At 30.3% G+C, this 21,263-nt stretch overlaps 1 protein-coding gene and 1 long non-coding RNA gene across 4 annotated transcripts in view; one reads left to right on the top strand and one right to left on the bottom strand.

Annotated features, from left to right (window-relative positions):
- LOC126726733 (uncharacterized) overlaps window positions 1-11,936 on the top strand; it is a 51,502-nt gene extending 39,566 nt beyond the window's left edge. Inside the window, exon 2 of the long non-coding RNA XR_007656057.1 lies at window positions 11,776-11,936. This is a non-coding gene — a long non-coding RNA (uncharacterized LOC126726733). The remainder of the gene's footprint in view (window positions 1-11,775) is intronic.
- The window catches only part of LOC126726727 (probable LRR receptor-like serine/threonine-protein kinase At1g56140), a 97,328-nt gene continuing 84,450 nt past the window's right edge, over window positions 8,386-21,263 (bottom strand). For all 3 annotated transcript variants that reach the window (XM_050432076.1, XM_050432075.1, XM_050432077.1), the window contains 11 exons: window positions 15,968-16,036; window positions 15,240-15,284; window positions 15,025-15,086; window positions 13,459-13,841; window positions 13,100-13,295; window positions 12,849-13,010; window positions 12,351-12,469; window positions 11,724-11,934; window positions 9,435-9,666; window positions 8,995-9,145; window positions 8,386-8,899 (listed from right to left, as the gene is read on the bottom strand). In XM_050432076.1, coding sequence (XP_050288033.1) covers window positions 8,528-8,899; window positions 8,995-9,145; window positions 9,435-9,666; window positions 11,724-11,934; window positions 12,351-12,469; window positions 12,849-13,010; window positions 13,100-13,295; window positions 13,459-13,841; window positions 15,025-15,086; window positions 15,240-15,284; window positions 15,968-16,036 — 2,002 coding nt within the window. In that variant the 3' untranslated portion in view covers window positions 8,386-8,527. The remainder of the gene's footprint in view (window positions 8,900-8,994; window positions 9,146-9,434; window positions 9,667-11,723; window positions 11,935-12,350; window positions 12,470-12,848; window positions 13,011-13,099; window positions 13,296-13,458; window positions 13,842-15,024; window positions 15,087-15,239; window positions 15,285-15,967; window positions 16,037-21,263) is intronic.

The following is a 21,263-nucleotide window of genomic DNA, read 5'->3' as shown; positions in this document are numbered from 1 at the left end:
AGATAGTTTAGTGAGCATATATTAACACATGTATTCCTTGTGATAGCCAAATCACATTGTACCAGCACATGTATCAAAAGTAGTAAAGAGTTTGCATGTTGTGTGTGAAAACATAGCAAGAGTGCATAAGTGTCTCATATTATGATGATTTGAGATATGAGAAAATCAAATACACTCACACACAATCATAATTGCTTGATGTTTCTATTGAATGAAAATGTGCTTTTCGAATTGAATGAAATATTTGGTACTAATATATTTTGGCTTATTATTTGCAGATTTCCTCTAATTATATATAAGATGTATGTAACTTTGCAAAAAAAGATATAACATTTACGAAATAGATATTTCTAACTATTTACTAGTTTATACAATATATCTTAAATGAAAAAAAGTATGTGCTAATATATTATTTTTGTTCTTAAAGTTTGTACTATGTCATATTATATAATTTAGAATTAATTAATATATAACACATTCAAATATATGAAAAAAAAAATTGCATTATAAGTTAATAAGTGAGGAAATGAGGGAAAAGAAAAATGAATGAGAGTCTCTGTGTTGGGAGAGAGAGAGAGAGAGAGAGAGAGAGAGAGAGAGAGAGAGAGAGAGAGAGAGAGAGAGAGAGAGAGAGAGAGAGAGAGAGAGAGAGAGAGAGAGAGAGAGAGAGAGAGAGAGAGAGAGTAAATACGTTGATATATGGAATGAAGTTGATAATTATATAATAGTATAATCTTTGGTTTTAATTTAATTATACTTGTGTGATTATCCCTATATATATATATATATATATTGATTATTTGAATCGAAGATGAGCTTCTGAAACGATATGCTATTGTATAACGGTCCTGTTAATGGTTGCCCGTAGAGTATTTGTTAATAGACCATTTGAAGAAATTTTTAATACTACTTTCATGTGAAATATAAAAAGTTGTCAAAAAATTCATTTACTTTTTTCTTTTCTCATAGAAACGTTTCTTAAAATATAAACTCAACCAATTCTCATACATCCCCTTACAAATCCTACCCATCTCCATTAGGAACCACTAGGTCCCTAGCATATTCCCAAATGGATACTTAAAGGGTGATATTTGCATTTTTTCCACACAAAAATAAATAAATAAATAAAGAATAAAGAATAAAGATTTCTTTTCATACGGGACATAGGAAATGTTCAAGCTAAATTGAACAATCAATATTAGGGAAAAATGGCTAAAGAGCCTTAATTTTTAAACTATGAAGTCAAACAGCCCCATTTTCATAGCTAGTCCAGACAGAACTTGACATTAGCAATGTCGAGCTCCATACGTATTCTACCACTTAAGTTATTATATTTTTGAAAAATTTTGTGTAGAACTCGGCATCTTTAATGTTGAGTTCTAAAAGAGTGGTAAATGCCCCTTTGCCAGAAAGTTTAAAAATATGGTTGTTTGACTACATAGTTTAAAAATTAAGACTATTTTCCCCACCAATATCAAGTTCCAAATGTTTAATAAAGGCATGCAATGGTAAGTTTTAGCATGGTAAGCTTTGATCATCACTTCTTTTTTTTGCTCTGCAATGTAACACAAGAGGAGAGTTCATATTTTGATTTCTTTAAAGTTCAAATAAATTAAAATTTTTAAAATTTGACATGTCAATTTCTTTTCTTTAAGAGCTAACATGGTATCATTATTTTATGGTTTTTGTAAGTGGATTATGACATGATATAATTTTAATAAATTATTTTAAAATGAAAGGTTAAGATTAAAATAAAGGTTATATGGTAGAGTACTCCAAGAATTCAAGAGAATCTTGATTCAAAATAGAGAGAATTTTGTTACAGAAAGCTCAACCCTTCTATATTAAAATTTGTAACAAATTTAAGAAAACAACATCATTTTGTCATGGAAAGGGGGGAAAATTAAAAAGAGAATCCTTGTTTTATGAAAAATTATGTTACAAAATTATGTGCAAACTTACACAGTCTAATCTCAAGTGTGTGTGTGTGTATATATATATATATATATATATTATGTTTGCTATTCTTTAATAGCTAATGTGATATCATTACTTTAAGGTTTTTTTTAGTGTATTATGACGAGGTATAATCTCAACCTTTTATTTTAAAATGAAAGGTCAAGACTAAAAGAAATTCACATTGTAGAATACCTTAGGAACTCTAGAGGATCTTAATCCAAAATAGAGAGGATTTTGTTATGAAAATCTCAACATTAGCCTTCTAAACTAAAATTTATAACTAATTTAAGAAAACGACATTGTTTTGCCATGAATTGGGAAAATTTTAAAAATGGGACTCCAACTCCATAGAAACTCAAGAGGATCTTAATCCAAAATAGAGAGGATTCTGTTATGAAAAGCTCAACATTAGCCTTCTAAACTAAAATTTATAACTAATTTAAGAAAATGACATTGTTTTGCCATGAATTGGGAAAATTTTAAAATGGGGCTCCAACTCCATAGAAACTCAAGAAGATCTTGATCCAAAATAGAGAGATTCTATTACGGAAAGCTCAACATTTGCCTTCAAAACTAAAATTTGTAACTACTTTAAGAAAGCGACATTGTTTCGCCGGAAAGGGAAAAAAAATTAAAATGGGATTCCTTATCTCCCAAAAAAATATCTTATAAACTTATTTACAAACTTACATGATTTGATCTCATGTCTTTATGAGTATATGTTTATACATATGTGCATATAAACATATAAATATTATATATACTTAAATAGAGGCACGTAAGTTTTGGCAATACAGGATTGGTGAATCTAATTTTAATTTTTTAAGATCATAAAAGAAAATCATTATATCTAATTAACTCAATTAATATAATTTTAGCAAGAAATTAGTTATTAATTAATCATTAGTATAGATTTGTATATTTATAAATTTACATACAATCATGAGAGCAATTAGGTTATTTGTAATTATTATTTTCTTAATATTCATTCTTTACAAGATGAAGAGGCAAGAAATAAACTTTATAAAATATTGTGTTTCAGTGTTGTAAAACCAAAGCTACAAATCTTTAAGGAAGAACAGAATCATCAAAACAGGTTCCATTTGCCTTGATTTACCACCATTATCTTAAGAAAATTTTACAACTTTTAGGTTTGTGCCTATACACAAACGTACCATTATTAGGACAAAAGCATTGTATTTTTCTTTTTCCATAGAATATAATAAGTACTAAAGCCATGTAATTTTAATTTCTCTTTTGATCTAGTGATGTATTTCATTTAATCATTTAATAAAGAGGTATATTCATAAAGGTTTTGTCAACTCCAAACACACGCCAACACTCAATAAATTCCCTTGAGGATTTCCAAGTAAAGAACTCTATCCATACCAAACATTAAATTGGTATCGGTACTTCGCTAAAATGCACTGAATACAATGTTGGGCTATATCGAAGATTTTTTAGGTGTTTTGATAATTATAATAAACAATAATTAAAAAGGTCAAAAAAATATATAAATGATTAAACATGTTATTTGGGCTTATAAAATATGTAGATTTAAAATTATATGTTTATAAACATGTAAATAAATAAAACATATGTACATACATTAATACGTACACACATATCTTATATATGTAAGTATATAAATAGTGGTAACCTCGAAATGGTAAATTGGTATCAATTGATATGAAAACAATTTGTTCCTCTCGCCAAACTAAAATGACATTCAGTATGAAATTGGCTCCCTTTTTTCCAAGACCTTAAGTTTAATAAAAAAACAAGATCTTTTGTTTGTATGTGTTGTTCCTTAGTGTGCGTGTGTATATATATAACGAAGTGGTGTCCGAGTCTTTGTGAGACTAGTCTACTCTCTACCCACTCTTTAACCATAAGGCATCTCGAAAATTATAATTTTTATTTATTATATACAAAAACAATAAACAACTTTTATATATAAGAAGAAATATGCAAAAGAAGTTAATAACTCATAGACCAGATGCGCGAAGAATGAGTAAGCAGAACTGATCAAGTCTTGCATTTGATACAATCTCCTTAGAGCAAACTTTGCCCCTCTCACTTAGAAGAAACACTCCAATCTTCGTGTCTAGTGAATAAAATTGTGTTTCTTTCTCTCTTTGACTTTGCAACTAATATGGTTTCTAGAATTATTTTAAAAAACCAACGTTTATGCATGAGGGACTCTCTATTAGTTTTGTGCCATATGAATAGATACTCTATTTTATAATAAAAAAATAATTACTACTTATTGAGTTAAAATAGATTGACCCCGGTTAATTAATTCAATTACCCAAGTTGATTAATTTGGTCAAATTACATGTAAATCGTGGAGGCACCAACAAATCACCAAATAAATTAAATGTAGCAGAAATTAAATTGACACGGTGATTTGTTGACAAATGGGGAAAACCTTTCGAAAGGCAAAAACCCCACCGGGTGAATTTAATGTCATCACTCCCAAGAATCCACTAATCAATAATCAAGCAGTTACAAATATGAGGAATCTTAACATTACCCTGGCCTATCCCAAAATACCAACCTATAGTTGAACCTTCGCTCCAATACCCAATTGGACTTGTTCTTATAGCAGCCTTCTTTCCTTTGTTGTACAAATCTTCAACTTGTGACTATCTCCTTTGTACGGATCCCAGTATGTGACTAACTCCGGCAACTTGAATGGTTGTTATTGGTTGCAAAGTTCTTCACTTCATTAACAATTAAGATCAGGAAGTACTTGGTTACAAAGCCTTAAGGTGTACAAAGGCAGTAGCTTTACACAAAGAAATATGAGTTCTAGGTCTCTGTATCCGTATATGATGACTTTTAAAATCTGTCTTATATATGATTGGGGTTGTGAGAAAAGAAACCCTAATCAAATAAAACAGAATGGGCTGAATTTTAGATTTGGAAATTCTGAAATTGTAATTCTCGATAGATCGAGCTTGTGTCGAGCTTCTTTATTTAACCTCGATAGCAATATCTGTCGAGCTTCTGTCAGGACTTAATGAATCAACTTTTCTTCACTTGTTTTTTCAATCAATCTTCATGTCTTTAAAGATACCACTTGATATGTTTGAGCAACATACTTCTTGATACATTAAACCCAACTTAGATTTATCCAATTACAAGTAAAATGCATTTTGTCAAAGAATTAACCAATTACATAGAAAATATGACCCTAACACTACACGATAAATATCCAATGTGGGACTTACGGATTCCACCAATTTAAACCATCTTTAGTTGGGAACTTTAGCCATCAATTTCTTATTCACTCCTATCACATTTTTATGGTGGATTCCGTAATTATATTTATTTTATTCTGACATACTGTGGATTGACATCTCATATTGTTGCGAAAATGTTGAAAGATTTTATTGTGTCCCTATAAGCACTCAAACAAAATAGGTCCCTTATGCAATAAAAAGACATTGCTTTGCCACTTAAGGGGGAAAAGAAATGGCACTCCTTTCCTCGAGCTTCAGGCTTCAGTTTTTCCAATTTCAGTTTAAAGTAATGTTAATATCAACATGTTGTGATATTGATATCATATGTGCTTAAGTCAACTCTTGGGGAGGGTAGTTTGAAATGTGGTTTCTATAGCCATAAGTGCCTCTAATAAATTTCAACAAATAAAAACCCAAGCTTTCATTTCAATTCAATTCAATTTAAAACCAAACAACCATTTTAAATTTCTAGGGCTTTCTTCTTTGGTGAATTGGAGCGACTCGGGCGGTGTCGCATTCTTCCAAAGAGGATCCAAAAATCAAAGGTCCAAAAGAAAGAGACCCACTATTACTACCACTACTAATGCCTCTACTTGTTAGCATTTTAACATTCTAGATGAGATTAAAACAAAAAAAACAATAATAACTTTTCTAGAAATAGTTAAAATCTTAAAATTAAGTACCACGTTTTAATAAACGCCTAATACCTTCCCCACGCATAATCAAATCATTGATTTTGTATTCTTTATTTAAAACATGATTTTATTGAAGCTTACCTTAGAGCATTAACAAATTAGCTGTTCTAAAAATATGTTATTTTAACACATCAAAAAGCTAATTTATTATTTTAGCACACCATTTTACAATACACCATACATCACATCTTCTATTTTGTTAGTTTAATACATTAAAATAATATATACAATATTAAAATAACGTATAAAAAATTAAAAACTCCAACAAAAAAAAAAAAAAATACAAAATACAAAACCCATATAACACCACTACCACCACCACCAACCATAGCCCATACCCACCACTATTACAAACCCACCCCACCAATTAAAACCAACCAAACACCACCAACAACTAAAATCAACCAACCAGCACTAACCATCTTATCCACAACTCTTAAAAATCAACCTAACCACCACCGACCATCATAAACACAACCACCAAAATCAACCCACAACTACCAAAATCAAACCACAGAACAACCCAAAAAAACACCACCACAACCATGAAGAGAGAAAGAGAGAGAGAGAGAGAGAGAGATGGGCGCGGTGGAGTGAGGCAATATCAGCAGCACAGGGAAAGAGGCAAGAGGCGAGATCAGTGGTGCCGTGAAGAGGTGGAGACTGGCAAGGTCCGTAGCGTAGAGAGAGAGAGAGAGAGAGAGAGAGAGAGAGAGAGAGAGAGAGAGAGAGAGAGAGAGAGAGAGAGAGAGAGAGAAGAGTTAATTAAAATAAGTAAAACAATTTTTTAACATCTGCCATTCTCCCGTACTATTCTATTATTAGAATGGTACTGTAGATGAATGCCAAATATTTTAGAATTTGGAACATGTGTTGTAGGGTTTTTTTTTTTTTTTTTTTTTTTTTTTGTGTTTGGTGACAAATGCAAAAGCCACATGATGCTAATGCTCTTAGTATCCTCACAACTTAAATTTAAGGTTAAAATCGAATATACACAAGTGACCTATCACATGATAAAAATTTGGATGATTGGTGGTAATTCTGTTCACTTTATTTACAATCCATGCACTGTCAATGACCTAACACATGCAAGAAGCCATGGTTTTTAGACCCGAACTGTTCATTGAACCGTAAAAGGGAGAGGTTCAAGGTTTTTATGGTCGAACCGGGGTCAAACCATGATGACATCATAATTAATTTAATATAAATAAATATATTAAATTTGTAAATATTAGCAAAATTTACTAAAAATATCTTAAAAATTAAAACAAAATTTCAATGAAATTTTCATGATATTATAAGGTTAACATAAAATAGTACATTATAAGGTTAATAAAAAATAGTACAACATAAATAAGCATAAAAAGAAATTTTATAATAGTCCTTTAAGAGAAATCATTTCAATTAACTAAAAACGACTTTTAAAATAAATTCATAAATTGCATAGGTATTATTCTTAAATAAAAAGTTAATTTAACAATGAAAAAAAAATAGTAATATTTAATATGTTAAGAAAGATGACATTGAAGTTTAGAAACTATAAATCATGTAAATTTATATATATTTATTTAATAATACTGCATATTAGCTCCCAAGAAGAGCACTTGGTTCGTTGGTCATGGCTTTAGTCTTGGTGCTTACAAGGTGAGAGAGCTCAGGTTCGGATCATGGCAGCCGCATTTTCCTTTAATTTTTCCCAATTCCATGACCAATTGAATCGGGTTGAACCCCGGTATGTCTAGTTCTCTCAGAAATCATGTATACCCAGTTCTCATAGTTAAAAAACCGGATTTAATATCGATTCATGGTTAACCTGGTCAGACCGGCCAGTCTGGTTCGGGTTTAAAAACCATGAGAAGCACACGCAAGGAAGGTACCCACACTCTCATCACCAAAAGAAAAACAGTGTCGATCCATAGTCTGGTATCCACACTACCAAGTATTGCAATGCCCATTCTAAAAACTCACCTTTTCAACCCAAAAGGCATGTTTCAAATTGGTACCAAATGGCCAAAGCTGATTTCTTAGTATTAATTAGTGAATTATTATTTTTTATTTATTTTTTTTTTAAGTCCTACCAAATGAGGACTTACATCAGGGAGATCTCGCCTATTTATTGGCCTATATATCTCACAGTCCTATTGAGTGAGAGCTAAGAAATGTAAGAATGTAGTGCTTCATTTTATGTTGGTTGGAGGGTCTAATCCACTCTACTCAAACAAGGCTAATTTGTGTTTCCTATGTGCATAGCTCACCAATCCTACTATTTCTCATATTTCTGTAGCATTCATACTCCATGTGCCATTTCATCTATAGGATAAATAGTGAGAAGAAGATTGGAAACGTCAAAATAAAGTTTTGACAGTAATAAATTGTGGTCAAGCATATGATTTCAAATCGATATTATGCAGCTATAACCCTATAAATTCCCAAAGAAGAAAATTTTCAATGTTGGTTGACATCATGATACAAGACAAGACAAATATCTCAGTATTTACACACATGACATCACATATTATCATTTGCAAAAGGTGAAAGCCAGTCAAGCATAAAGAGTTTTGAATTTGAGGTGCCTTAGATAGCAAAGGCAGCGTTATTAAGTGACTGCAACAAAGATAGATGTTTTCACCTTCCTTCTCCAATTATGTCACCAAACATGGTTTCAGTAACATTTATAGGAGAAGGCAATGGATCACCAAGTTGGCTAAGATTAGTGTTATCCTCATGATGCTTTCTATCTTCTTCACTCAAAAAGCTGCTTGTTATATCTTTGAAATTCCAATCGGTTAAATAACTCGGCTTTGATGTAACAATGCCTACCTCAATATCTCCTGCAAGCATGGCCACAACACGGGACATTGGTGGCCGCATGTTTGGTGATGCCTGTGTGCACATCAAAGACACTGCTATCACTCGAGCAGCTTCATTTTCATCAAATTCTGATAATGTGGGATCTACCAGCCTTAAACTCTGATTATATTCATGTAGAGTCCATGCCTGGTGATTCATGACAAGGAGAGAAAATAAGAATTTTCTTTTTAATGCAATAAATTAAGAAATGGAAAAAGAGAGAAAAACTTCCTTTCCCATACCCATTCAAGGAGATAAATTTTTTCAGTGTCCAAGCTGTTGTCTGAGTTTGGTCTCCCACTTAGGATCTCCAAAGCAACAACACCAAAACTGAAAACATCAGCCTTCTCAGTCAGGTGCCCACGCATCGCATATTCCGGTGCCAAATAGCCTCTGCAAGATTTAAAATTAATATGCAAGTTTATTTAAAACTATCAATGTATCTGATCAAGTTCAATTTCCATAGGTAAATTGATTATCAATAATGAAAAAAAAAAAAAATTCCAATAGCATCCGCAAGTTTATAATAGTTCTTGATCATTCTTCAAATGAATCTAGTGATTATTGATTGACTATTAGATACTTATATAAGGATCTACATCTTACACTGTATTGTGCATCTTGGTACAATATAAAACAGGCATAAAGACAATGGCTTTGAGAAAGTGGATAAGGAATTTACATGGTCCCTGCAACTCGGGTGCTAATGTGGGTTTTAGTGTCATCATAAAGCTTTGCCAATCCAAAATCTGATATTTTTGGGCATAGCTTTCCATCAATCAAAATATTGCTAGCCTTCACATCTCGATGTACAATCCTTAGCCTTGACTCTTCATGGAGATAAGCAAGTCCTCTTGCAGTTCCCAAGCAAACACTGAAGCGGGTAGGCCAATCAAGATGCAACTTACTTTTTCCTGCATTAGTAGTAGCTCCCATCTAATTAGATTAAGAGTCATCAATCAAATGCCAAATCCTTATTCAGGAGTTATTTGAGTGCAATGATACAAAGCTTCCCATATGGATATTGTTAGAGAACATTAGAGTTTGGAAAAATCAGATTATGTCTTGGGGTAAAAAAACATATTGTCATATGAGATTTGGGCTACTTCAAATTATTTGGCAGTGGTCCAAAACGTAATTGACAATGCTTAATAACATAACAACATCGCCTTAGTCCCAAAACTTGGGGGTTGGTTATAGATTCTCCACAGATTAATCAAGATTAGGCTCATGTATTCACTTTTGTCATTTTATCTTATCTAAAATCATACTCTTTGTTACTTCCTTAATTGACATGTTTTTTTTACTACTTCAAGCAATATTAATGAGAATAGTAATCACACTCCTTTGCACATAACTAAACCATCTCAAGTGACTCCCTCTCATCTTTTCATCAAGTTTTCCTCTATTTTAAAGCAAATTTCTTCATTTTAAATACCATTTTTCTTTGTATTTCCAGTTATTCATCTTAATATTCTCATTTAAACTACAATAATTTCTTGAACATGTTATTTCTTAATATCCTAACATTTAGTACCACGAATCATAGTTTGTATTATAATAGTCTTATAAAATTTTTCCTTTAACTTAATAAGTACTCTACGATCACACAATTTTTCTAATGTGCTTCTCCACTTCCATCATATATCCTATGATTCACATCATCTTCAAACTCTCCACCCTTATGAATTGTGGATCTAAGATATCAAAGGCACTAACTCTTTGGTATCTCTTGACCCTAAAGTCTTAGAACTTATGAACTTTATTTATATTGTTACCAAATAAACATTCTATGTACTTCAATTTTTTTTGATAGGTTGTACTTTACTTCAATATTTCTTAGTAGAAATCCTTTATATTCTAAAACATCTCTTTAAATTTCTAATTTGACAATGATTCCGCATTTAGTTCATCCACTAAAACTATATCATTTGCAAAAGCATAAATTAGAGGATTTCATGTTGAATTGATTTGGTGAACTCCTATAGCCAACACAAAGAGATATGGATTTAATATTTATCCTTGATGCAAACCTATAAGGATAGGAAACTTACTTGTGATGTCTTTCTTTGTTCTCTTTCTAGTTACGACTTTGTCATATATATCCTTAGTCAACTTAATATACATAAAAGTAACTCTTTTTTTCCCCTTAAAAATCACCACATAAACTCTTCAAATAACCTATGATATGATTTCTCTAGGTCAATAAAACCTATTTGGGGATCTTTACTGACTTCTTTATATCTTTCCTTTAGATGTTTATGTAAGAAAATAGTAGGCATAAAACCAAATTGATTCTCTGATATTGTTGTTTCATGACTTAATCTATATTCAATCACACTCTCCCAAATTTTTTGCAACCACCAAAAGAAAAGAACTACTCACATCTGTGTTGTGCCTCAAAAGGGCTAGTGTAGTCACAATTGAGACTCATGATAGTTTTCATAAACCCACAACCCAGTATATGCCTTATATAGGACTCAACACACTTTGCTATTCAATATCAACCTAGGGCATCACAAGATCCTCCACCTAAATCCCTAACGTTCTCATCCAAGTCCACTTTGTGGGGGCAATGTCTGTGAGCTCAACAAGAGGTTACCAAGTTGGCTTTAATATTATTTGTAACTACCTGGAAAAAAAAAAAAAAAAGTGCTAGCCCCGTCTGCTCTATATCCCAAGAAAACTAGTCCTGTCACTATTGCTCTAATACAATGTTAAATTACTTATTAGAAAATGATAAATTTAATCATTTAGCCACATAATTTTAACACTCCCCCTCATGTGTGAGCTCCTATGTTGATACCATTAAATTACCAATTCTCCCAAAAGCTTAAGCTATTAGCAGATGGTGGATTTAATAATTAAACTTCATAATTCTAACAATAATTAAATATTTCTAATAATTGAATGAATGATGATTTTATGGGCGGCATGGAAGGTGTGAAATGAGTGTAAAGTATGTTCCTACCAAATAGTGCCTGATCAAGGCTTCCGTTTTCATGATATTCATAAACAAGAAGGCGCCTATCTCCCTCAATGCAGCATCCGTATAGTTTCACAAGGTTACGATGTTGCACAGCAGATATGGTAGAAATTTCAGTTACAAATTGACTCTTCCCTTGGTGAGATGCCACCGATAATTGCTTCACAGCTACAATCCTCCCATCAGATAGTGTGCCCTGTGAAGTTGTAAAAATCAGTGACACAAAAAGTGAAATTCAGGGTTTTTTTTTTGTTAAAAAATGGGAACGTTGGTATGCTCCTTGAATATTGCACTACTCCTTTATTCTTTTAAGCAACTCCAATAAATAGCATGACAAACTTTAATACTGACTGTAGCTAAAATGTTAAAGATAGCCAATTACATACAATTCTTAGGAAAATGTTGTTTTTAGTATACAAAACACCCACTTTTTTTAAGCCTTTGGAAACATAAATATATATATATATATATATATTTTAAAGAAATTACTTTCTTAAAAGAATATTTTAGTTGCTTTTAGTATCATTTAGGTGAGGATTTTGCTGACTTAGTTTTGTCATCAAACGTAATGTCAAGTGTCTATCCAACATTACATACAATAATGTACTTTACCTTGAAAACAGGTCCAAATCCTCCCTCCCCTAACTTTCTTGAAGGGTTGAAGTCATCGGTCGCACTTCTTAGCTCAGCATAACTGAAAGTGTTTGGTCGGGGGCCTATTCCAAGAAGCTCTGCAGGTTCAAGCAAGAGAGGATCTAGTTAACTGATTTAAACTCTTCATTATTGTCAGAGTTATATATTTTGAAGAATTTGATTTTTCTTTTGAGGAGGGGGAAGGGAGTGTTGGTAACATAGGATTTCAAATTAATGATATTAATTATGTAGAAAATTTCAGCTAGACCCTTATTCCTTTTCAAGAAAAGGATCCATATCATTATCCAAGCAATAATAGTACTGATACTTTTCTAACAACTACTCTAGGATTTAGCCTTTTCAAATATCAGAGAGTAACTTGAATTTTAACCAAAAGGGAGTGGTACAGAGTCCACTAGTGTTTATTTCTTAGGCTGTATTTCACCAGTACCTCCACTACTGCTGTTATGTTCTTACCGTCCTCATTATTGTGCTGTGGTTTTCTCTTCATGTAGAAAACTGCAAATATGAAAATCAAGCTCACGACTCCAACAGGGACTGCAATTCCTACAATCAAACCCAACCTGCTTTTCTTTCCTCGATTGCTTGATGGAATCCCAGGAACATTAGATACAAAATCTGAGTAATTATTAGTTATTAGTAATAAGCAGAAATAATCATATCAAAAACATTACAAATCAATTCATAAATCATATCATATACATTACCTGAAACAACATGAATGGCTGAAATTAGTGGCCCATAATAACCTTGTATAGGTACGCAACAAGTGCCCTTACCAGCCCAAAATAGATGAATTTCAAGATAATTCTCTGACACATTAGCCTTAAAAATCTTCGGGAGTGCTCTCTCAACGCCACCTGCCTCCTTTGATATGTCAAAGTCCTTCAATTCTAGACTACCCTAGAAAACAAATTATAGGATAATTTTATAATTCTTATTGAATGAATTAAAATGGAACTCTTTGAGATTAAAAAGAATTTGTATTATAGAAACTCTACACGAGGAGGTAATGATCTTTATTCAAGAATGGAATATATTTTTCTCTAAAGCAATCTATAGTCACCTGAATGTAGATATCGAATACACGCCTCCCTTGACTCTTCCAAGTTTGAGAGCTTAGATCATCAAAACCAGTTTCCGCAAAAAACAAGCTGACATTATAAAGACCATTATCAAGACCTAGGCCATAGTATCTAAGTGATCCAGGGGACATCCTTGAAGTTTGGTAAAGTTCTGGGATGTTAGTTGCAATGACTTGTGCCAAAGTGTGTTGAACATAACTTTGATCAGTTCTCTCTGCAAACAGCCCCACATTGCTGACTGCCCATTTTTCTGTATTAGTTACATAATACCATGCTGCACCAAAGGATGATGAGTTTTCAGCCTCGTACACTATACCCTCAGCAGGCATCTCTGGGCCACCACACTTGATTGAAAAGTTTGCATCTGTAGAATCATTGTGATTGCACTCGTCATGATAGAAAATTAAAACTTCAAAAATAAAAGATGCACACTGAAGCTTTTAGATTATTTAAACTCAACCAATTTCACTTACTGATGTTTTCCCAAAAGAAGCTAATACAAATTTCTGTTCAGAATAAATATATTCAGGTTGATTTTGGCTTGGAAGAGTGTCATTATATAAATTAAATGCCAATGCAAAATATTTTACCTTTCATTTCCAAGTATAATTGAAATTAATAAAGTAGGCACCATACATTAATCATTCAGGTTATCAGGGTAAAATTAATAGTTGCAGAAAGCAACAACTCTCTCTCTCTCTTCTAATACACACAAGCATGTATAAAATAAGAGGGTATTGCTTCTGTCCATCCTTAAGTTGGCTCTATAAAAGATGAAGGCTCAAGTTTGTAAAATTTCTGGCTTTCCAAGTTGTAGCAAAGTTCATGCATACTTCTTTTGTCAATAACCATCTGAGTTTTAGATTATTTAATCTCAAAAGGAGTTGTAATGAGTACAGCTCAGAGCTGCCACAAAGCCAAATTTCAGTATGACTTTCTTGTTCCTTTTTTGACATCTATAGAACTAACATAAGCTAGCCTGCCTTCTTACTTCAAGTTTCTCATTGTGACAAGAACACAAATGTGTTTCATCCCCTTAGCAATTTTATTTATGATATAAAGGAAGTATCAATAGAAAAATAATACCTGAGATGCAGCGCAATTTTCCTTAACTTGATATTAAATTAAATCATAAATAAATAAAGGGATAACCTATGGCAAACTACCCTATCAAGATTAACAGGGTCTGACCCACTTTCTGCTATAATAATGCCTGGTTTTCTAAAAATTCGGCCATTCAACAGATCAAAGGAAGCTCTTAAAAGGGGGAGGATGAATTAGATTATTCTTTCCTTTTTCAAAAAAATGAACATAATTTTTTAGCTTATACATGAAATTCCATTTATTGTTCAAATATTTTTGGCTACACAATACTCAAGAAAATTGGAAGATATCTAATTATTTATGGTTGTAGATTAATTTGATACAGTTTGATTTGAATCTATATATGATCCCACCATCCTATGAGAAAATATTGGGGCCCATCAATCATGATAGGTTGTGCCCTGTCATATCCCATAACAAAGTATAAGAAAGAAATAACTTACAAAGTGGAGAATTCCTATTGCATGGGAAATTTCTCTGGAGGCAATTCAGTCTTGGCATAACACTGCAAACACAAGGAATGACTACTGCTTATCTGAATTAACAAATTTCATGAAAGAATTCATTCAATTAAAGATGTGAAATGGTAATCGCTTTCTTTCTCATGCCTACTTTTGGACTTCGTTAAAATAGGATGAGAGGAGGAACCACAGCTCACCTTATGTTTGATTTGTCAAATATGAAGTTGTTTGCCACCAAATTCCTACATAATTTTATCCAATGATCCTTCATCACTATTACAACTAATACTTATTATTAGAGATGATATATAGGATAATAAATTAAAACATTGGTACAGCAGATATTTACAAATGAGCATTGGCTCCTGAAGTCACCATTCTTCAAAAATCAGTAGTTAACAACCACTAAGGCATAGTGAAGAGCATTGTTAGGGTTCTCAAAAAATAAGGGAAAACGGTTAACCAAGTAATAGAAGAGGCATAAAGATTTATTAGTGTTTGACATGACCTTAAAATAAAAAATAAAAAGAAAAGAATTATGCAGGAGGGGCTATACCTAATATAGTTTCCACCTTCATTGTCAACCAAGTTAAAATGATGTTTATTTTTTATTTTATTTTCTTATTTTTAAAATGGAGCATTAGAGGTTTTCTTTTGAGGTAGCTAATCATCATTTCCAGAAGCTCTAGTATAGATAGACACCCATAGAATGAAAGAAATCAAGTTCAAGTTTCTAACCGGTATTTATTAATATTCTTTAAATTACCATGACTGGAATAAATTATTGATTCTTCAATTACATTCATATGGCATATACTAAAATAAATCAGTTAGGTTTATGTCAAAAGCAACTAGTGTTCATACCTAGGTGTTAAATTCAGAAAAAGATATGAAAGAAAAGAGTACTATCACTTGAGATACATACAGTTGTAAGTTTGAGGATGCAATTACCCATGAGGGAAATCCTCCAGACAATTGATTGTAGGACAAATCTCTGCACGCAAAGGAATGTGAAAAGTATTGAGCAGACACATAATGCACCCCCACCCAAAAAAAAAAACAAAGTTCAGATTTGGACACTTTATTGCATGAAATTAAGAAGATACCATACAAAGTAAAAAGCTTTCTTCTTCTTCTTCTCTTTTTTGCCCCTTGATCAATTTAATTTAAGAATTATGCAAACTTGAAATGATAATAACAGCAATTAATTAATTAATTAATATTTTTAGGTATATTTTACATATTTTATTTGTAGTTAGGCAATAAAAATAAAGAAAGAAAAGAAAGTAGAATACTAGAATATGACAATACTATTATTTAAGCAAAAAAAAGGGGGGAGTTTCTCCATTTTATAGGGAAAGGGAACTTTCTCCATTGTTAGGGTTATATTCACCCAAGTCCATGTGTGGACTTAGGCCCATTGTACTATTCCTAGTGTAATTTTTCTACTAGTCCTTAAGGTTAGCAATTGTATGGATCCTAACTAGTGAAGGAGGAATTGGAGTAATTCGAGGTAGTTGTGGACTCCTAAGAGAAGGTAGAGCGTTTAGAGAGAACTAGCTTATCATCTATATCTATATTATCAATATATTACTAAAAGTTGAAGCGTAGCATTTAATGTTGCTACGCTCCTATTAAGCCACGTCAGCAGCCATGTCATTATCAATTTTTTTCCAATTTTTTTATACAATTTTTTAACATTTAAAGTGAATTAAAAACTCTATTATATTACAATCAAAATATCATATTTAATTTATCTTATTTTTAATTATTCTTATTTATTATTAAATTTTTAATTCCATTTTAACTTTTCATATCCCCACTACTCTCTACCTTAACTTTCTTCAACCTTTCTCATTCCATTTCAACTTTTCATATTCCCACTACTCTCAATATTAATATTATTCTATCTTTTTATCTTTCTTTATTTTTGACTCTTCTTATTCTTATCCTCATCAATGTCAATATATTACTGAAAGCTGAAGCGTAGCATTTAATGTTGCTACGCTCCCATTAAGGCATGTCAGTAGTCATGTCATTATAAATTTTTTTCCAATTTTTTTATACAATTTTTTAACATTTAAAGTGAATTAAAAACTCTATTATATTACAATCAAAATATCATATTTAATTTATCTTATTTTTAATTATTCTTATTTATTATTAAATTTTCAATTCCATTTTAGTTTTTCATATCCCCACTACTCTCTACCTTAACTTTCTTCAACCTTTCTCATTCCATTTCAACTTTTCTTATCCCCATTACTCTCAATATTAATATTATTCTATCTTTTTATCTTCCGTTATTTTTTACTCTTCTTATTCTTATCCTCATGCTATAAAATTGTCATTCTCCCTCTTATTCCAGGCATAATTTCTATTTTTCCACACACAAAAGCCCCTCTCTCTCTCTCTCTCTCTCTCTCTCTCTCTCTCTCTCTCTCTCTCTCTCTCTCTCTCTCTCTATATATATATATATATATATACATATATATATATATATATATATATATATATTTTCCTTCAATTTTTGGTATATATATATATATATATTTTAATTTTAGTGTAACAAGTTGACCATCAAAACATACTGATGCAGTATTGAAAGCTCCACCAAATGCATCACAGAAATCAGTTTTAAACTACTAGAAGTCAGTTAGTTTGCTAAAATTGGAATTGACAGATAATCGAACTTGATACGATTTAGTTTTATATTTTATGTTGTTATCTTTTTTATTCTCATTGGTTGTTAAATGTTATATTATTGCATTATAAAGATAGTATATAAAAATATAATATTATTTTATTACCTAGCATAACTAAAATAATATGGTGTTTATTGCTATACATTTCATTTTTATTATTTTATTCTCATCTTATTTTATTCAACATTTAAATTTAGCAACATCCTCCATATCATAATTATTTATATTTTGTCTCATTTTTTAAAAAATTAAATGTATAATATTTTATTCAATAAATAAAAATTGTTCTTATAAAGTCTTCCCATGAAATGTTACAATGCATCAATGGAAAAATGAAATACAAAACAAATATCAATTTAGAAACACTCAATTTAAAAAAAAAAAAACAAAAGAATAAACAATTTTCTTATAAAGTATTCCCATAAAACGTTACAATGCATTAATAGAAAAAGAGAATACAAAACACATGCTATTTTAGAAACACTAAATTTATAATAATAATAATAATAATATCAAACCAAACATATCATAAAATAATAAACTAATAGTTATGGATGTACTAACTTCATGGCAGCAAAATGGAGTAAAATAAAAATAAAAATAAAAATTATAATATGCATATTTAGTACATTAGAATTATCATCAAATTTGGGAAAACAATAGGATGTTAACAAAGAGGGAGAGAAAGAGATTAGTAAAAGAAATCAAACGTCAATTAAATAAATTAATTAGTAACCGTTAATTGGAAAACAAAGAGACCGATGGCTAAAGGAGTAAAAAATTAATTAAAGATAACCCTACGAATGTTATTATAAACTTTACAATGCAAATAAATAAATCGTTAAATTCACTTAATTAAATCATATAATCAACAATTAAATAAAATCATACAAAACTTAAACTTGAAACTAATCAAACTTTAATCTAGAAAATCATATTTATTATCAAAACTAAAAGGAAAACATTCTTCAGTAATAATAGAAATATATAAGAAATAAAGATGAAAATTTTCAAAATCTTTTTTTTTGACATTTCATTTAACATTATTTAAAAATAATAAAATATATAAAAAAATTCCTTAAATGCTTATATTCTTCACACACTATGACTTTTAAAATCTAATGAAAGGTTCGAAGAATTTAACTCTCATTTAATGCCTCTATTATGAAAATCAACAGCCAGTAAAATGTGATAATAGTAAGAAACGTTATAAATGAGAACATGAAAAAACTAATTAGCCACTGTTATTATGGAATAGATGTCTTTTTTTTATGCATCTAAGAAAATGAAATGTATAGGGTTTACTTATTAAGGTATATGTAAAGATTCACGTTAAAAAAATATGTAAAGGTTTTTTGAAAAAAAAAAGTAGATGTAAGGTTTTTATTAACTTAAAAGACAATAAATAACCAATTTTTAATTACTACAGTCGTTGCTACTCTATAAATCACACACAACACTATATTCAATATTCTAAATAACATAGTTAGGCCATTTTGGATATACACCACCATATTCAACTTATAAATTACAACCCAAATCAATCATACAATTACACAATCAAAGCATGAACATGTAACATGTATTACCTTCTGAATTATTGCTTGGAATTTTCACAATTATTGAAAGAGAATCTCCAAATTTAATTTTTAGAAAACATCAAGATAAGGTGAATTTTATTCTTTTTGACTTCCATAGAAAAAAAATATTACACACATTATTTCAACCCTTATGGAAAAGAAGGTTTACATGTAGCATGCAAAACGTATTTAATTGACTTAGAGATGTAAAAATTAGTCAACCAACTATGGTAGAATTAAGGTTTCGAACTTTAAATAAAACAATTCTATAATAATAAAAAATTATTTTGTGATAAATATGATTATGAAATGTATTACTTTTCATTAAATTAGTTCAAATTACAAAATAATAATAATGAGATCACCATAAAAAATAATCACGCGCAACGTGCGAGTCTGTGACTAGTTATATTTAAAAGCCGAAGCGTATCATTTATTGTTGCTACACTCCCGTTGAGCCACATCAGCATTCACATCATTATCTTAATTCATTCCAATTTTTCTATAATTGTTTTTAACATTTATTTTTTTAATATTTGCACTCTCCAACCTTTCTCACTCCCTTACCTTTTCATCTCCCTACTATCTCTCCAACCTTTTTCTCTCCCTTACATTTTCATCTCCCCACTACCCTCTACACTAATATCATTCTTCATTTTTCTCTTCATCTTCTTTTATTTTTGTCTCTTCTTATTCACACTCTCTTAATATAAATTTGTCCCTATCTCTTCTATTCTATGCATTGTTTTCCCTCACAAAAAAAAAAAGGTTGTTTCTCTCTCTCTCTCTCTCTCTCACAATTTTCTGGTGGATTTTTTTTTTAAAAATTTTTCTTGCATCTCTTCTTTAGGTTATTTTTTATATTCTTTAAAATTCTACTTTGGGTTGATGTGATTTAGTTTTGTTTTTTAAAATGTTGTCGTTGTTGCTTTTTTCCTCTTTAATTGTTAAATGTTATCCTATTAAGTTATAAGGGATTAAACATAGCATAAAAAAAAAATTATTCTATTACATAGCATGATTTTTTATAGTGCTCAATTTAGATGTTAAACTATGAGATTTTACTCATTTTTGTTTATTTTTTAATTATTTGTGGCAGACAAAGTACTCTTAATAGTTCTATTAGAAGTACTCTATAATGTCATTTATTTAGAGAAAAGCAAAGGTTTTGCTTAGCCAAATGAAAATAATCGAATGGATGACAAATTTTAGCTTTTGAAATTTTATTTTTATTATTATTATTTTATAACAATGCATATATAGAAATTTAATTCTAAGATTTTGCTAATAATTGTTTATTTGATAATATGTTTTGGGTGGATGAAATTACAATTTCTACAAAGAAAATAACCTTAATAGACTATCAGCAACAAAGTGTTTTCCTAATTGGTCTAATTAATTATTGTTTAGTTTTATTAATCTATTTAGTTATGTTTTTCAATGTTTTGGATTATAGGCAGAAAAAATAAGGTTTGAGAGAGTTTGTTTAAGACTAAAAGAATAATTTCAAAATTTTATATTCTTTTTAATGATTCAAAAAATTTTATAAATAAATTTTATTAAAAATGAATATTTTTGTTAACTTGCCTTATGAATTTCTGAGAAAAATTGTATTGTTTTTATTTTGGAACAAAAAAATTTATATTTGTGATTTATGATTGTTCCTATATTACATTTATGATTATTCCTATAATAAATAAAAATATGATTATGAAATACATTACTCCTTATTAAATTAGTTTAAATTGTAAAAAAATAATAATAATAATAAAATCACCATAAAAATAATTATCACGTACAACGCGCAGGTTTGCGGTTAGTTCACATAATGAGCAAGTACAAATACATGATTCTATTTATACTCAAGATCTTGGTATTTTTTAAGCAAGATTATCTCTAAATAACTTCTAATTAACGAACCAATTGTAACAAAGTG

This window comes from Quercus robur, chromosome 5 (assembly GCF_932294415.1).
Source record: "Quercus robur chromosome 5, dhQueRobu3.1, whole genome shotgun sequence".
In the NCBI taxonomy this organism is placed as follows: Eukaryota; Viridiplantae; Streptophyta; class Magnoliopsida; order Fagales; family Fagaceae; genus Quercus; species Quercus robur.
Note: the sequence above shows the minus strand (reverse complement) of the source record. Positions and strands in the feature narration are given on the sequence as shown.